Raw genomic sequence first — 18,709 nt, 5'->3', positions numbered from 1 at the left:
AGAATAAACATGATTATGAATACAGGATATGAATAAATGGGGACAGTAGGACAGGGACAATATTTTGTTAGTTTTACTTTTTACACCATTTGAATAATTCCACCAAGAGCAGAATTTCATTGGATTTTATTCAAAAATTTCCTATTTTTATTTCATTTTAAAATTAAACACATTATAATTGATTTTAATTAGCTAAAAAGTTCAAAAGAAACACGATACAGGAGTTCTCTGTTGTAAAGCTCAATTGTTGTTGCATGATTGCGCTGCTTAGTGACAGCAATTCTGGCAATCCCAATTGCCATTGTCAAGTGAAACCCCGTGAGCGGTTAAGTGAGGATGTTATGTGCTCATCACTTGCAACTTCCTGCTGGTTTCCCCAATAACTTTACTTGTCGAAAACCAACAAAGAAGATTGCAAATGGTGACCAAAGAATATGGCTGAAATTCTGAGGACTGGTAAGTACCATTCATTCAGTGCTGTCAAAAGTTTGAATAGTGGCTGAACAAATGATTGTTAAACATGGACCATCTGTAGCTTGGTTTTTTTAAATAACTTTTATGCTTTCATAATATGTGTGGTGATAGACAGTGAAATTATATGCAAGTTATTTGAAACTATTAAATTTATTGTACTTAAATTTTTCTCTTCTGTCTAATGTTGTAGTAAATTGAAGAAATTAACACCAAATATTTCTTTCAGTCTGGATTTCTTCTTTCGCTGGGTATTTGATAAAGCATCTGAATCTAGAGTTAGATTAGAGTAAGTATCTAAAAAAAACCTTTCATCCTTTTTCTAACTGTCCCAGGATATGCAAACATGTCTTCAGTTACTATTTTATTTATTAATCATAAATTGATACCACCCAGTGGGAAGAACTGAATATGAAAATTCTTATGTGATAATTTGTTTGTCTTGGAAAATGATTTTGAATAACTAGTAAACATTGCTGTTTGTGTCTTCAGGAACACTGCTCCCTAAAAGTGTGATCTAAAGTTATTCCATTGAAAAGGAAGGCATTGTGAAGCCAAAGAGCTGTACAAGCGCTGTATGGCTTTTATGCAACTTTAGAAGGAGTATTGATGGAGAAAGTTTAATATCGCTTTCTAAAAATTAAAATGCCTCTTAAGCTTATCCTAAAACTCCAGAAAAAGTGGAGCTATCCACACTTATAGGTTGTCTCTTCTACTTAGAACCAGTCTAGTCACTGCAGCCTTTCTGTCTTAGTGCAGCCATTGGCCCCAAGTACATCACATGCAGTGATCTATCAGAGATGTTCAAAGCTCAAGCCACTGATGTCTTGACAAGGATTTAAATCTGAAAAAAATCATGGTATAACTTTGGGCTGATCATTCTGTGTCAACCCAGTCTATCTAAGCTGTGGGGAAAAATTGGAGAAAGGTGTTCTGTTTCCCTTCCCCCAATACTCCCAGCAAAGAGTCAGTCAGAGGCCTCCTTTTCTGATTTATTTACATATATATAAATGTCCTGGCCACATCTACCTACGGGCCTGCCAAGTTTCTGGAGATAACAAGGAAATTATAGATAAGGCCAGAATTACTCACGAATATATTCTTCCCTCCATTGATACAGTTTGCCTGCGCAAATTCATTGCTTTGTCCAAGACAAAAAACCAGGAAGTCCCGCCTCCTATTTATAGTCTCTGCAGATGTCACTGCATGACAATTATGACTTGGCTTTATCCCAACGCTGCTTCTGCTGCACGCGCCAGTGACGCCTGCGCAGTCTTGCATCACTTCAAAACTGTTCTTGGGGCGTTGCCAAATCAGAAGAAGGCTCGAGAGAATCAGGCCTTGCCGACCCCTCCTCCTCCCTTTGAGTGGGTGCCAGGGAGGGAAAGGGCTCAAGAGAAGCAGGGCTTGCCAGGTCTTCTCCCTCACTTTCTGAATCATCCGAGTCCAGGAGTCCGGGTCCAGGAACCTGGGTCACAACAAAAGGGCTGCTATGTGTATGAGACATCAATGAAATTAATCAATAGATTTTATTTACTATCATGTTCACGCTTGACTGGTATCTTCTGGAATATGTTTCATAGGCCATGAGAACTAATGACTCCTCAGAATGAGTCGGGGCAACTTTTTTGAGGAGGCATGAGTGGTAAGGAGAAAAATACTTATATTAAGCCTTACAAAAGCACAACAGGTACCTTAAGCCTCTGCAAATCTCATTCACAGCAGAAAAGCATTGAAAAAAAATGCTTTTTTTCCCCAAGTTTGACTCAGAACTTCTTTTGTCCTCAGAGGAATTTGCAGTATTTTTAAAAGTTCATCACTTTTTTGTATTTCAAAATTCTTCCAGTTGTCTTAAAATAAAAAAGTATGTGGCAAAACCACGTTGCAAATCATTGCTGGATTGATTTCATATATTGTGAGTGGACATCAAAGACAATACTGGCTCCTGTTTTCACTGCTTCCACTCAAGGCAGATGTGCAGGGGAGAAAGAAAATGCTCACTGTTCACCGTGGTCTCCAGATGGGTGAAAAGGGGATGAGATTACATGCCTTTTTTTTCATTGCAGGTGTGTCTTTTTGCCTGATCAGGGAGCTTTCTTTGTGAACTATGTAATTGCCTCAGCTTTTATTGGCAATGGAACACAACTGTTGCGTTTCCCAGGCCTTATGATGTATACCATTCGCATGATGATGGCCAAATCTTCTGCTGAGAGGAGAAATGTTAAGCAGGTATCAAATGTTTCTATCATATGTTTCTAACTACAGCCACCTATCTCCACAACCCCCATCTCAGACACAGCAACAACAGCCAAGCCTCCTACAACTGACCCCATTTCATTGGGTTCACAACCCCTAGTGATCACAGAAAAGGAAGTGCAGGACCTATTTCACAGACAAAAGCCAGGAAAAGCGCCAGGCCCAGACAAGATAACTCCTTCTTGCTTAAAAGTCTGTGCTGACCAATTGGCCCCCATCTTCACCCATATTTTCAATAAATCACTAGAGATGTGCTATGTTCCTTCTTGCTTCAAACGCTCTACCATCATCCCAGTGCCGAAGAAGCCCACCATCAAGGAACTGAATGACTACAGACCAGTTGCTCTAACATCTGTAGTCATGAAAACCTTTGAAAGGCTAGTGCTTTCCTACCTGAAAACCATCACGAATCCGCTTTTAGACCCCTTGCAATTTGCATACCGAGCAAATAGATCAACAGATGATGCTGTTAATATGGCTCTGCACTACATCCTACAACATCTTGAGTCTCCAAAGACCTATGCAAGGGTCCTTTTGTAGACTTTAGTTCAGCATTCAATACCATCATTCCAGACATTCTTCTAACTAAGCTAAACCAGCTACAGGTACCGGAACAGACTTGTAAGTGGATCACAAGCTTCCTAACAAACAGGAAGCAGCAGGTGAAGCTAAGCAAGATCACATCAAATACCTGTACAATTAGCAAAGGGGCCCCCCAAGGCTGTGTGCTCTCCCACTTCTCTTCTCTCTGTATACCAATGACTGCATCTCCAATGATCCATTTGTTAAGCTACTGAAGTTCGCAGATGACACAACAGTGATTGGTCTCATTCGAGACAATGACGAATCCGCATATAGACGAGAGGTTGAACGACTAGCCTTGTGGTGCAACCAAAACAATCTGGAACTGAACACACTCAAAACCGTAGAAATGGTGGTAGACTTTAGGAAAAACCCTTCCATACTTCCACCTCTCACAATACTTGACAACACAGTATCAACAGTAGAAACCTTCAAATTTCTGGGTTCTATCATATCGCAAGATCTCAAATGGACAGCTAACATCAAAACATCATTAAAAAGGACAACAAAGAATGTTCTTTCTGCGCCAACTCAGTAAGCTCAAACTGCCCAAGGAGCTGCTGATCCAAGTTCTACAGAGGAATTATTGAGTCTGTCATTTGCACCGCTATAACTGTCTGGTTCGGTTCTGCAACCCAACAAGAAAAACACAGACTTCAGAGGATAATTAGAACTGCAGAAAAAATAATTGCTACCAACTTGCCTTCCATTGAGGACCTGTATACTGCACGAATCAAGAAGAGGGCCGTGAAAATATTTGCAGATCCCTCGCATCCTGGACATAAACTGTTTCAACTCCTACCCTCAAAAGCGCTATAGAGCACTGCACACCAGAACAACTAGACACAAGAACAGTTTTTCCCGAAGGCCATCACTCTGCTAAACAAATAATTCCCTCAACACTGTCAGACTATTTACTGAATCTGCACTACTATTAATCGTTTCATAGTTCCCATCACCAATCTCTTTCCACTTATGACTGTATGACTATAACTTGTTGCTGGCAATCCTTATGATTTATATTGATATATTGATCATCAATTGTGTTGTAAATGTTGTACCTTGATGAACGTATCTTTTCTTTTATGTACACTGAGAGCATATGCACCAAGACAAATTCCTTGTGTGTCCAATCACACTTGGCCAATAAAATTCTATTCTATTCTATTCTATTCTATTCTATTCTATTCTATTCTATTCTATTCTATATAACACATTTTATATTTAATTCTTCCATTGGAGTGTTTTACATCTCTGCCCATTGAGTTTGCTGCCCTTCATTCTGAGACTCTTTGATCTCTTAGTAAGTGCATGAAACATCACTACTTACCAAGAAAGCTGCATACCATTACTGGGTAGAAGATTTCCTTTATTGAATTTGTTCTTTCCACTTAAACCAGAAGACAGAACTTTATATATAATTATGGCAAGATGCATCAGCTCCTAACTATGTCGCCTAAAGATAGAAAAATGAATAACACCAAAGGTAACCTACTCAGAAAAAGATCATAATCCTTATGATTTATATTGATATATTGAACATCATTTGTGTTGTAAATGTTGTACCTTGATGAACATATTTTTTCTTTTATGTGCACTGAGAGCATATGCACCAAGACAAATTCCTTGTGTGTCCAATCACACTTGGCCAATAAAAAATTCTATTCTATTCTATTCTATTCTATTCTATTCTATTCTATTCTATTCTATTCTATTCTATATATCCTCCCCTGCTTCCATACCATAAGCAATACTTAGCTCAAGGACAGCTGGAAGCCAATCATCCACTGTAGAAAGAAAATTGTACAATAAATGCTAACATTTCACTTTCCTACAGTGGTGGAGGGTACCTTTCACAGCAAGCAAATCAGAGTGGTCTTCATATTTATTATGAGAGAGGAACATGCTGAATGTGACATGCAGCTAAGGAAGGAACCATCCTTTCAGGCATCTTCTCACAGAAAAAGCTTCAGCTAAAGCAAAAGTACATTATACAGAACAATTAAGAAATATACAGACAATGTAGCCATCCTGAATATTATCTCCCAAGGATGTATTGCTGTCTTGACAGAATGGTCAGATTAGCCACCCTCCTACTAGAATGAGCAATGGCTATATTTGGAATAGTAGCCAACTGAAATTCATATGTCAAAGTTATGCAACTCCTAATCTATCTGGAAATATGAAGTATGTCTGAGCCTATCCAGCGTTCTGTTGTCAAATTTTACAGTGAAGGATTCCAGATTCTATGTGCCATTCTGCTTGGACAATGAGCTTCTCAACTGTTACCTCCAGAATGTTTAATTGGTTCTTCAAGAGCCTCTTCAGTGTAAGAGCTGGGTATAGACACTATCAGAGAGAGATCTTCACCACCATTGTGGCTTTCCTGAGCAATGATGGCCTAATAAGTTTAGGATATGAAGGAGTCAGCCTTTGCCTATGAAATGGAATCTGTACAAGCAATGTTTAGTCCCTGAAGTCTGGCGAATGTTGCAGTGTGTACAAAATGCTCTCATCTAAATCTGACATTTTTATTACGAGCCTAGATTTTGCATATACTTATATAAGTGGGAATTGATTGTTTCTGATATTGAAGTACATTTGCAAAAATCAGTTTCCTTAGAAATTTATGTAAATTATTTTCATGCTTAATGTATTTTGATTTCCTTGTAGGAACAAGCTTATGAATTTGAATTTGGAGCAATGTATGCTGGGATGTTATGTGTATTCACGGTCATCATGGCATACAGTATTACATGTCCTATTATTGTCCCATTTGGTAAGTTGATAAATGAATTGGTATTATATTTTGGGCAGACTGAAGTGCCAGATACTTGTCTTGGGAATAATACTGAAATGAATGTCCCCTGCACCTGCGCCCTGCCCCCACCCAGTTTTGGTTTCCAGATTGGTGCATGCACACGGAGAGGAACTGGGTTGGGGCAATGGCTGGCGTGCCTACAGAGAGGGCTCTGCGTGCCATCTGCCATAGGTTCACCATCACGGGTCTAGTATATTACATCTAGCACTCATATTTTATTCCCATACTCAGTTTTTTGCATTAGTTGTTAAATTGCATTTTAACATTGTTCACTATTTATGTGTAACATACTGAGTTTTAAATAATAATACGTGTAAGAAAACAAGAAAATGTTATAACCATTATACCTTTGTGTTCAAATTTTAGACTTATTTTATCACTAGAAGTGAAGAATGAGTTGAGGGAGTTTTTTGGATGTTGATATAAATTCTTGCTAAACTTTTTTATAGTCCCTCTTAATAATTCTGTCATATTTTTCTTATTTTCAGGGTTAATTTATCTATTGCTGAAACATACCGTTGATCGCCACAACCTCTATTATGCCTATCTTCCTACCAAACTAGAGAAGCAGATTCATATTGCAGCTGTGAGTCAGGCATTAGCAGCTCCCATCCTCTGCCTTTTCTGGCTGTTTTTCTTCTCATTTTTAAGATTAGGTAAATATCTCTGCTTCTCTGAAAAAGAATGCAGACATTGCAGATAAATATGTTACATTATGTATCATGGGTGTTTCTGTTAATCCACTGATATACATTTGGATAAGAGCAGAAGAGAACAATATCCTAAAATATAAAGACACAGGAATAACCAAAGGGGTGGTTGGTTGTTGCTGTGGTCCTTGGAGTCAATGCAGCAGCAAGTCCATGTAGTTTTTCTGGCAACATTTTTCAGAAATGGCTTACCAATACCTTCTGCATAAGTTGGAGTGCAAGATAGAGATGGGTGAGCAACTCTGAGTATGCTCTCTATTTTTATTCTTCTATTTTAGTAGTTTTACTCTCCATTTCTAATTTTTAAAACTATATTGCCTGAGAGGTCACCTATCTGCTGCTTCAGCCATAATTTAATAATTTTTAATCTGCGATTTAAGAAAGGGGAAAAGGAAGAAGAGACACTATATCCATTTCAATGCAGATTTCAAGCCTCTGAAACAGCAGGAAATGAATGAATATACAATATATAAGCAGATAACTTCAGTAAGTAATTTTGACTCTACTCCCTCACCAGATAGATATAACACATAACTCCTTGGAGTGGGATCTACAGGTGGAAATAGGACACCAACAGCTATACAACTTTTGTCTTCTCTGATAGAGGATGCCTCCCTTCCCCTGACTCCAGCTCCAGTTCAGCAGCTGTCTTGCTTATGCAGGGATGGGGTAGATCTGAACTTAAAAAATGGGGAATGAAACAGATTTAATATCTAGACAATGTCTGCTTATAGCACAAACAGTGACTTCAATCTTTCAATATTTAACTTCAATTAAAAATAAAGTTAACTATTTAAAGGAGTCCTTTGCAAAGTAAGCTGAAAATCACTGTAACTACAGAAGCCATAAAGACAGCTGTTGCTCACACTGTGAGACTACCAGGGAATTTAGAGCTGTCCTCATCCCTGAATCTATTAGGAGACAAAGGAACACTTGTGGATTTAAAAGAGGACTGTAAGGGGCTACCTCTTTTACAAGCCATTAACAAACTAAATTTAAATTTACTGAACTGATCTATCATCAATGACTTCCTTGGTCAGTTCTCCCACTGGGCTGACTCAAGGCCTTCCCTAATTGATTACCGTCTAATCTCATGGAATCTACTTGCTTTTGTACAAACCTTCTGTCTAGATAACTGACCTGATAACGATAATCTTCAAAATATCACAGACATAAAACCTTTTGGTAATTGTTTTATGGAAACAGAATCCACTCCAATTCTGTAATCGGATCGAAAGCTGGGGTTGATCCTAGTTAAATGGACCCAGCAATTTAGTGAGTTAATCTCTTAGCTGCTTCTATCTGAAGAAGCATTGCAATTCCATGCTATTATGTGAGAGCCCTGAGAATTCTCCCTTGCAAATATTTACCCATCTGGTGCAGCTTCTCCAGCTATCAAGCTTCTCCAGCTTCTCCAGATATCAAGAAGAAAGGGGTAGGGTCTATTCCCCTCAACCCTGGTTCCATACAGAATGTTTTTGAGTTCAAAAACAAATTGATCAGGGAATTTAGGTTATATTAAAGGGGGCCTAGTGGTGAATCCCATTCAAGAATTTATGCTCCTGAAGAAACAATACAAATACCTTCTACAAGACAAGTAAAGAGTATTCCCTAGAATTTCCTGGCAGTGATTGATAACTATATCTCAAGCCTGGGATTCTATTTTGGCACCTAATAGTTTCCCACCCATTTGATAAGCTCCTTTCACTCCCTTATCTTTTATCTGCCTCTGTATAGGACAACCACTTCAGAGCTCTGTATTCACAAGAAATATCTCTTCATTACGATTTACCAACTCTCAATACCAACTTGCTCCCAAGTTGGACTCCAGTTACTAATGCTGAAATAAAGACACTTATTAGTCAGCTAAGGCAATTATTTTATTATGCTTGAAATACTACAGAATAATCTGAAATGGTAGACTCCTTTTGTTTCTCTGTTTACTTATACAGATTGCACTGTGCAAATACTAGAGGATTGGGCTTAACCATTATTATGCCCATTTACAAAAAGGGCATCTGAGACCTGCCTGCTAATTTATAGGCCTATCACCTCTTAAGTATAAGTAAGCTCTGTGCTAGACATTTATACAACAAACTAATTAATTGGATTGACTTAGAGCATGTATTGACAGATGAGCAGTTGGACTTTAAGAGTGGATATTTTATTTACGGTAAAGGTAAAGATTTCCCCTTTCCGTCATGTCTGACTCTAGGGGGTGGTGCTTATTTCCATTTCTTAGCCGAGGGAGCCAGTGTTGTCTGAAGGCATTTCCGTGGTCATGTGGCCAGCATGACTATACACCAAGGGATATGGAACATTGTTACCTTCCCATCGAAGTGGTACCTATTTATCTATTCGCATTTGCATGCTTCCAAACTGCTAGGTAGGCAGGAGCTGGGGCAAGTAATGGGAGCTCACCCTGTCACATGGTGCTCAGGTCTTGAACCCGGGCTGTCAGTTTTCCAGCTGACAAGCTCAGTTTCTTTAACTGTTGAACCATTGTGCCCCCTTTATATTTATGCCTTTATGCTTCAACATCCGGCTGAAAAAATATATCCAAACCAAGTTCATCACTGTATATTGTATTCATTGATTTTAGGTCTACATTTGATTTCCAGAGAAAGACTTAAAGCTTTCTCTGGGTAGTAAGCATCTGTATACTACCATTTATAGATGCCTATTATTTTTTCTTCACAATCTTTGCAAGAATTCCAGAATCAAAATTCGATGCAGTATGCAAGGCCACCGATGAGATTCTAAACCTTAGAGGAGTAAGGGAGTTAGCTCCTCTGCTGTTTCATCTCCATATAAACTACTTGTCACCTAATTAATCAATTAGAACATCACCCAAATTAGCTAATAGACATATTGCATCTTTGATGTATGCAGATGATATAATTCTTTTATCACAAACACAAATTGGATTTATATGAGCCCTGAATGCTCTGTCTAGCTGTTGCTCCAAAGAAACTTTTGAAATCAATTATAGTAAAACTAAGATCATGATCTTTGCAAAAAGACTTAAATTGCATGCCAGGAAAATAAATGGCCAGAACATCAAGCAAGTTAAATCCTTGGGCATGGTTTTCCATAGTTTTGCTACATGCAGTGCGCATCAAAACTATGTTATTCAAAATGCTCAAAAAACAGAGGCAGCAATTAAACCATTTCAGTTCTCCAGAGGAGCACAGTATATTCCAGCAGCACTGAAGCTATACTTAGCTATGGCTCATGCACAACTACTCTTTGGTGCTCAGTTGGGACTTTACTCTACTTTTACTTCTCTGGAAAGTGTGCAGTCCAAATTCCTAAAAGCTATATTTCAGGTAGCTCACTATGTCCCAAAAGTAGTACTAAAGAGGGAAGCTGGATTATCTAAACTCAAAACAAGTGCATGGATTTACTTTATAGCACATTGGTTAAAATTACTCTTTTTTCAAAGTGAGATATTTACATTGTATAACTATTCCCAAACTCCAAAGAGCACTAACTTTAGCATGCTGCAGTGTACCTCCCACAGCACTTTTGTACCTCCCACAGCACATTTTTTATATTGGAATGCCAATATAAAAAATCCATACGAGCTGAGACTGTGCCCCTCTGGACAAGGGTTATCAAAACTACAGTGCATGTCCTACTATACTGTACCTTCTGTAAGGACACAAGGACCCATCTTACATCTCATCTGATAAATACTTGGGCGAGACCAATCATTTATATGTACAATTGCTGTTATCGGATCAATCTGATGTAGTTTCTTTGAATGTATCTAAATTTTGTCTGCAAAATTAGGCGGACTTTGACTACCCAGTGCTCACTAACAATCCACCACTAATTGTAATACGTTGTCTTTTTTTAATGCTTCTTGTTTATAATGCTGGTCTGTGATAGTAATAAAAAAATATTACCTACTGCATAGTGAGCTTTTATGCCTTCAACAGTTGAAACTAAAGGCAAATACACAGTTATTTGCATTATTGAATTTCAAGTCTGATGTATTTATCTGTTAATGCACTCAAATAGTGGCTACTAGCATTTACTGTCTTCACTCCCCTATGTCACTGCCTAGTCTATCATGCTTTTAAGTTTAAGTTGACAGATTTTTCTCTCTCTCTCTTTTAGGATTTAATGCACCTACAACATTACTTACGTTCTTAGTTGTATGCATAACAATTGTTGTTTGCATAACATATACCTGTTTTAGCTTGTTCTGGTATCTGACCCCCATGAAATACAAGGTAAATGAATCAACGCTTCATTTAATTTTAAAATAGCTGTATTTTAGATATTAACTTAAAACACATAAATGATCATTAAAGAAAAACAGTTTCTATATGTTGATAAATATAATAGTTATTTGTAGAATTTTAAATATTTATAGTGTGCAGATATATTGAAAATTCAGTTTAACTTTCATTGATACTTATAGGAAGAAAAATATCTGTCCAGGGATAGAGAAACTAAATCTGATTTTGCAGCTCCAAAATCTTCTGTAAGTATCAGATAAATTTTATTACATGGGGAAATAACTATTCTAAGAAAGGGCTTGTGTCTATTAGAGAGTTCTGAAGTTACAAAACATTTGCATTAATGATTTCAGTATTAAGAAATACTGAAATATTGTGTTTTGAATTCTGACCTGTTGACAAAACATTTCTTTGCAGATAAAATGTTGTGGGCAACTGAAACAGGTTAAGACAACTGTTTGCTATATAAGAACATATGTGATGTTCAATTTTGGTAATGTTTTACTTAGCTGTCATACCAATTCTTGATTTGTGTAATATTAGAAAATACTGTTATATAGAAGAACAATTACCTTGGTAGATGCAGTGGTGGGTTGCCCATGGTTCGCTCCGGTTCTGTAGAGCCGGTAGTAAAAATCTTCTGGCGTACCGAGAACCGATAGTAATTGCTGGCTGGCCACGCCCCCGAACTGGTTCCCTGATCATCAGAGGTTTGTGTTTTTTTTTATTTTTAAAAGCCTCTTTTCTTCAACCAAAAAAAAAAAGGCTTTTAAAAGTAAAAAAAAACCCTCTGATGATCGCGTGGCTGAGCAGGGATCATCAGAATCCTTTAAAAGTTTTTTTTTTTTTTTATTTGAAAAGTTTTACAAAAAAAATTTTTCCCCCCCTTTCCCCCCAACCCCTCTCCCTTCACAAACCCCCTCCCCCCTCCCCCCCTGGCTTCCCGGAACAAACACAAGGTATAGTTAAAAATAAAACAAACATATGCTAAAAAAAATTTTCCCCAAACTATTATACCAATTCTCCCTCTCTAGCTCTGACTTCCTCCTTACATAACCAAATCCTTCAAAAAATTAACAATAAACAGTAATAAAATATATAAATCAGTAGAACAAATTAATCCTAAAATATTTAAAACCAGCTAAAGCATAAAAATCCAATCCAGTTCAGAGAATATCTCCCTTATAGCTTCTATAACCATATAACCATATAATTATATAATTTCCCCCCCAAGTCTTTCTTACATAAGATCTTTCAAGAATATTCTATTTAAAATTCAATACAACAGATTATAAAATTTATAAAATTTCAATAGAGAAAATTACAATATTATTTAATTAATTACAATATCTATTCAACTTTAGTCCTTCCTCATCAAAATCCAGTATATCCAAATATCTAGTCTCTTATAATCACAAATTGTCTTTCGGGACACTAATATTTTGTCTATTAATATTTTAAAAACCTTGTTTCAAAATAATACTTTTGTCTCTTGCCATTTTTTGGTGCATTAATCTCTGTCTTTCCTTCGTTGCTCCTTTTAAAAGTCAATCACAATATTTCCTAGTAATTCCTTATGTCCAGAAATCCAAAATTACTGCCGTATATTCCATCAGTCCAAAAGAGAACTCTTGGGAAACATTAAGCTTGTGAGTCTTTTCCATTTGAGGACAATCTCCTGTAGCACAAATTCAGGCAGCTCATCCAAACTATTTAAAGAAAACTTCTTTAGATCACCTTGTTTCTTCACGATCAAATCTTCATATTTATCCACTTTTATTTGTATGTCCTCCATTCCATTTTCCGAATAATTGCACTGGTTAATTTGCTCCAAACTCTCATCCAAAACGTCCCCATTTTTATCAATTCGTATTTTGAATAATTAAATACATACTTTCTGTGTAGTCCTGTATAAAGTCACGAATCCATTCTTCTGAAAGAACCTCCATAACAAAATTCCTGCTGAGAATCCCTTATAAAGTACTTAAACAGCGTAATATAATCCAACAGTCCACAGTCAAACACAATAAGATAAAATCTCCATTCAGTTTCGATTCAACAGCAAAGCTCCTTTGATGTATCGCTCTGCTTTCAGTTTCTCTAAACGAAACTGAAGGGGGCGAAGTCAGAAAATCAAAAATACTTGCAAACCAATAATTGTTCCTCACACTCGTTCCGCCTGCTTTTCGTATCCACAAAAAGAAATCAATTGCTAGCAGAAGTGGACACCTTCCTCTTTTCCTGCTTTTTCAGGAGCGCAGAGAATACTGGAGGTGGGGGAGGGGTAAATAAGGGGATTCGACCATTCAGGACTTTGTATTACAAAAACAAAGCCCCTAGGGGAATCTATCCAATTCCTCCCCCTTGCTCTGTCTCTCTCTTTCAACCAGAGAGAGAAATGAAGCCAGGATCAGTTGTTAAATCCGGCTTTTACCATATTCAATGCGGAGTGCCATAAATTAGCACCCAGCGAGAAAGGTGGCGCCACCCAGAAGCCTAAAAGTTTTTTTTTTTAACAACCTCTTCGGCTGAAGAAGTTGTTAAAACAAAAGGTTTTAAAAGGCTCCTCTGGCAATTCCAGCTGAGTTAAGAGCTTCTGGGCTGCTATTAGGCAACTTCAGCTGAGATCATCAGAGGAGCCTTTTAAAAACTTTTTTCCTCTGGCCCACCCAATCCCCCCTCCTCACTTACTTAATTAAGTAAGCTCCTTTCGGGCTCACTTTTCTTCGGCTTCTCCAATCAGTTTTATCAGCTGCAACTGATTCTGCCTTCCTGCAATCCATGTCCTTTGTGCCTTTGTTGGCTGAGGAACTCTGGGAGTTGAAGTCCACAAACCTTGAAGTTACTAAGGTTGAAGACCCCGATCTAAAAAATATAAATAAAATAATAAAATATTTGTGCAGCTTTCTGAGATTTGGTGTGTTTCTGTAGTGTTTCACTCTAACTACACAAACACACAGAATCTCACAAAGCTGTGTATGTCATTTTGTGTGTGTGTGTAAAGTGTGAAAGTTGGTTTTTGAGCTTTTTGTGGCTGTGTGAGGTTCCTGCTTGTTGCAGGGACCATTTTGGGTGAAGTGCAGCTGCTTTTACATTGTGTGTGAGTCTGTTGTGTTGTGTGTGTGTAAAGTGCGAAAGCTGGTTTTTGAGCTTTTTTTTTTATTATTATTATTATTTATTAAATTTTTATACCACCCTTCTCCCTTTTTACCGCCCTTTTTGTGGCTTTGTGCGGTTCCTGCTTGTTGCACGGGCCATTTTGGGTGAAGTGCAGCTGCTTTTACATTGTGTGTGAGTCAGTTGTGTTGTGTATGTGTAAAGTGTGAAAGTTGGTTTTTGGCATCTCTTATTGTTTTGCATACTTCGTTTATTATTTTTATTATTTATTGTTATTGGCCACGCCCACCCAGTCACATGATGGCCAAGCCACTTTCACCCAGTAACATGACCACTAAGTCACGCCCAGTGTTACATGACCGTCAAGCCACACCCACAAAATAAGCCACGCCGACAGAACCGGTAGTAAAAATTTTTAGAACCCACCCCTGGGTAGATGCCATTGAATCAGATATAACCATTGCATAGTGACTATGCAACGATAACTTGCTCTATGTGGTGATAATCCATAGTCCTTACAAGGAATTCCTTTGATCACTTCGTAACTTCTACCTTATCTGCTGTCTGTCTCTCGGTTTCCCTCAGTGTATAGAGTCTTTTTTTAATCTACCATCTGTTTTCATCAAGAACGTTAGTTTCTGCTTGCTGGTCACTGCCCTGAGACAGCAGTCAGTCTTTTTTTGCTGCTTTCTGAAGTTCATGGGATTTTTACTAGCTGACTACGGATTTGTAATTCAAAAGTGTCTGTCTTCTTTCTCTTGTCCTTCATGTCTTTTCTGTAGCCATACATTAGCACTTGAAAGAATTGCTTTTAACTCTTGGTTTTTATTACTGTCTTTATACGGTTTTTCTGATAGTCCTGCTGTAATTAATAAATAAAAAATAAATCTCAAAACATTTTTCTTCTTTCCATTCTTCATTTTATTTTAACTATGTGATCTCATGTCCATCTACATTTTCTACATTTTGGCATTTTTCTTCATCTACAGTTGCATCTACAGTATGAGTGCAAGATCAGAAGACTTTGCCTGCATGAAGCATTAATAAGACAATCATATGAATATTCTCTTGCAGTCCTATCTCCTCTATTTCAGAACATAATTAAATATAACTGATTCCCCCCCCTCCATCAATCACTAGGCTACATTTTTCTTCTTCAAGAAATATGAAGACTACTTCATATTTCTCAACATAGATCTGTTGTTACTTTAAAAGGCTTCTCTTGCAGCCAAAAACAGCTCAGTGAATATTTCATCTGCACCTGTTGCTTTCCTGTTTCACAACTGGCCTTTTGCTTGTTGCATCTCAGTTTCTATTTTGACTGGTTCTTGAATATACTTTCTCTCTGCAAATGCTTTGTCATTTGTAAATTCTTTCTTAAAGATTTAACTATAGCCACTAGAACCAGTTTGATGTAGTGGTTAAAGCATCAAAGTATAAATTAGGAGATCATGAGTTATTCAGGGCATAAGTGCATACGTATGTAAAAATGGGCTCTCAGTGCTTGGCACTCATACTTCTCTAAATTTTTTATCCATGTCATTTTGGGACATACAATTTTACAGAAGCAGTTTTTATATTACCTTATTTGGGGTTTGATTTTAGAGTTTCTTCTAGGTGGAATAACTTTCTTCCTTTTTGCAGAATCTCAACTCCCTCATACATGTTATGATTTTAGCTTCACTTCTCCCTTTTCAACTCTTCCAGTGAACATGAACCAGTCATGCTTCTCCCCATATCATTATCAGGATCACTGAAGCTATGAGTTCTCCCACCATATCAAGTTAGTAAACTTCATGAGATGGGCAAGAATAGGAACAGGACTTAAATATGTTTGGCTTAATATTTGTGAGACATAAATATACATTTAGCCTGTAGAATTGGAATAATGAAATTTATGTGTTTGTTTTATTTCTATAGAAAATGCTTGGAAGTAAAGTATGGACTGAGTTAAGATTAAAATCTTAGGTAATTTAGAATTAAAATTGCCTTGTTATTTAATTATGTGAAAACCTCTTGCCATTCCAGATCTATGTTCCTCGTGTTCTGCAGGTTGCTTCTACCGAAAAGAGTGGTTTATCTTCCTCAGCTCATATATCCTATGGAGCTATATCAGGAATAGACACAGTGGGGGAAGATGTCATCTGTGTCTCTTATGCTGAGGAATCAACTGTCGGAGAGATGTGAAAAATCTTGGTATCATGATCTAACACAAGATGGCACTCTTAGCTCTGTTTCAAAAGAGCAGATTTCACAAATGGATTCTGTGTTGCAGTGCAATCTCTTTAAGAAGTATGACCTCTTCATGTAGAGGACCAGAATTTATGAAGCTACATTCAGGGATTTTACAAAGATATCTTGCGAGTAGGTAATTTTTTTTATAGGTAATGACTTCTGTTGTGCTTTGCACACTGAATAAGAATGCTTAGAAAAGAAATTGGAGCATATTTACTTATTTGCCTTTATAGAAATATTTATGGGCAAGTGCCAGAGCACTGGTTGCTAAACACTTGAGGGTTTATGTCTGAAAGAACATCTGTTTTATTAAATGTAGAAAAAAAAACAGGTAAATATAAGATGGGGAGTATTCTGCTTTTCTTCTAGTAATCCCATAGCTTATCAAATCAGAAGTATTGTCTTCCTTGTGAAAGGATTTTTCTACAAAAAGTGGAGAAAATATGTGTCAAAACCTAAAGGACTTGGAGATGACAGACTATATGTGGCCACGAACTGTTATTTATGGGACTACTTAAATTAATTTTCTAGTCACAGTTTTAAGGGCCTCAAACAAAAGAAGCTAATGTGTCAAACAATAAAGGATGTAAACATTTTATTATCTTTAATTTCTAAGGTTTATTTTTTTAAGAATCTTTAAATCTGCTAAAGTATCACAAATATGTTACAATGTTTTTGAATTATGAGGTAGATAAATTTTTTTGAAAGACATTAAATTTAAATGTAATTAAGCAATCACTTTCAATAAAACACTGGATTCAAATGCACATTTACCACGGTTCTTATTGAATTTTGAAACTACCTGTTGTAAAATATTTCCAGAATATACATTGTTGAGATGACACCAGAGGTGTTCATGGACTTATCCCTTAATTTTCTTAGTAACAATATGGCAATTATATATTGTTGCTTTTTTTCAGGATGTTGAAAGTGGGGGATGTTCGGGATTTCTGTAATATGGACTTTTAATTTAGTAAGCTACCGAGAGTCATCATTTGTGAGTTGGGCAGTGACATAAATATGTTTAATAAAAAAAATTATACTGAACATAGAATTAATAGCATAATGCAATTTATATACTATTTATTTATATTTATTTATTTGTTAATAAATAAATTTGTTATTTTGTGTGCTGCCCACCCTACAAAGTGCCTACTCTTGTAGGTACTTTGTAGTTTATTGTTGTTTATTTTACAACAATAAAACAGGAAAAAATGATGAAAAGCATAAACATAACAACAACAAGGCATAAAACAATCAAAGAATGGAAGTACAATCATAAGAAATTAAAAAGATAGGCAGAGGGAAAGCTGGAAGCACAGGAGGGATGTGGGGCCAGCTAATAAGTCCAGTAGCCATCTCCAGTGATGTACTCCCCTATAGGGTCCCCAGACAACCAGCAGAGTGAGGTCTTTAGGCCCTTGCAAAAGGATAGGATGATGGGGGCAAACTTCAACCTGCGGGGCAGGATGTTTTAGAGGGTCAGAACTACAGCAGAGAAAGCACTTCTCCTGGATCCTGTCATTTGGAGTTCCTTGACAGAAAAGGATTCTCAGCTAACCTGCTTTGCCAGCACGATTAGTGCGAGCTTGTCTTAGCAGAATAAGATGGTTTATCAAGTAATCTGGACCTATACCCTGGAGGGCTTTGAAGAGCATAACCAATACCTTGAACTACATCTGGAAGCAAATGGGCAGCTAGTGTAGTTTGCAAAGAAATGGTGTAACATGGGCCACTCTAGGGGCCCTAAGAACTGTCCATACCACTGCATTGTATGCTAGCTGTATCTTCAAAATACTTTTCAAGGGTAGTCCATGTAGAACACTTTTCAGTAGTCTAAATATGAGATGCCTCAGAGCTTGAGTGACTGATCTAGGAAAGGCCACAGCTGGTACACAAACCGAAACTCTGTAATGGCTCTCCTAATCACAACTGCTACCTGATCTTTGAGCAGCATTTAGGAGTCTAGGAAAACCCTGGAGTCTAAAAAACCCTGGAACTGGGTCTGATTGGGATAGTACAACCCCCATCTAGAACTGAAAATCTAGACCCTGATCTTGCAACTCCATGCACCCAAAGCCACTCAATTTTGCCAGGCTTCAATCATACCTCATTGTCACTCATCCAGGCCTCTACAGCATCTAGGCACTGATTATAGTATACTCTATTTCTCTCTGGGAAACTGATTTTTGTGAACATTTCCAATTCTCTCTTATGGTCATCTAAGTTTCTGACCATCCCAATATCTTGTAATAAAGTTCACAGCC

At 37.3% G+C, this 18,709-nt stretch overlaps 1 protein-coding gene across 6 annotated transcripts in view; it reads left to right on the top strand.

Annotated features, from left to right (window-relative positions):
* Positions 1-17,209, top strand: part of TMEM63A (transmembrane protein 63A) — a 46,649-nt gene extending 29,440 nt beyond the window's left edge. For 5 of the 6 annotated variants that reach the window (XM_058165526.1, XM_058165525.1, XM_058165528.1 and 2 more), the window contains exons 17-23: positions 701-760; positions 2,538-2,700; positions 5,983-6,088; positions 6,619-6,786; positions 10,966-11,081; positions 11,273-11,335; positions 16,236-17,209. In XM_058165526.1, the coding sequence (XP_058021509.1) occupies positions 701-760; positions 2,538-2,700; positions 5,983-6,088; positions 6,619-6,786; positions 10,966-11,081; positions 11,273-11,335; positions 16,236-16,394 (835 nt within the window). In that variant the 3' untranslated portion in view covers positions 16,395-17,209. Of the gene's footprint in view, positions 1-700; positions 761-2,537; positions 2,701-5,982; positions 6,089-6,618; positions 6,787-9,082; positions 9,200-10,965; positions 11,082-11,272; positions 11,336-16,235 lie in introns of those variants that run through there. The other variant, XM_058165529.1, reaches the window with a different exon arrangement.
* The last annotated feature ends 1,500 nt before the right edge of the window (positions 17,210-18,709 follow it).

Source organism: Ahaetulla prasina, chromosome 1 (genome assembly GCF_028640845.1).
Source record: "Ahaetulla prasina isolate Xishuangbanna chromosome 1, ASM2864084v1, whole genome shotgun sequence".
Classification (NCBI taxonomy): domain Eukaryota; kingdom Metazoa; phylum Chordata; class Lepidosauria; order Squamata; family Colubridae; genus Ahaetulla; species Ahaetulla prasina.
Note: the sequence above shows the minus strand (reverse complement) of the source record. Positions and strands in the feature narration are given on the sequence as shown.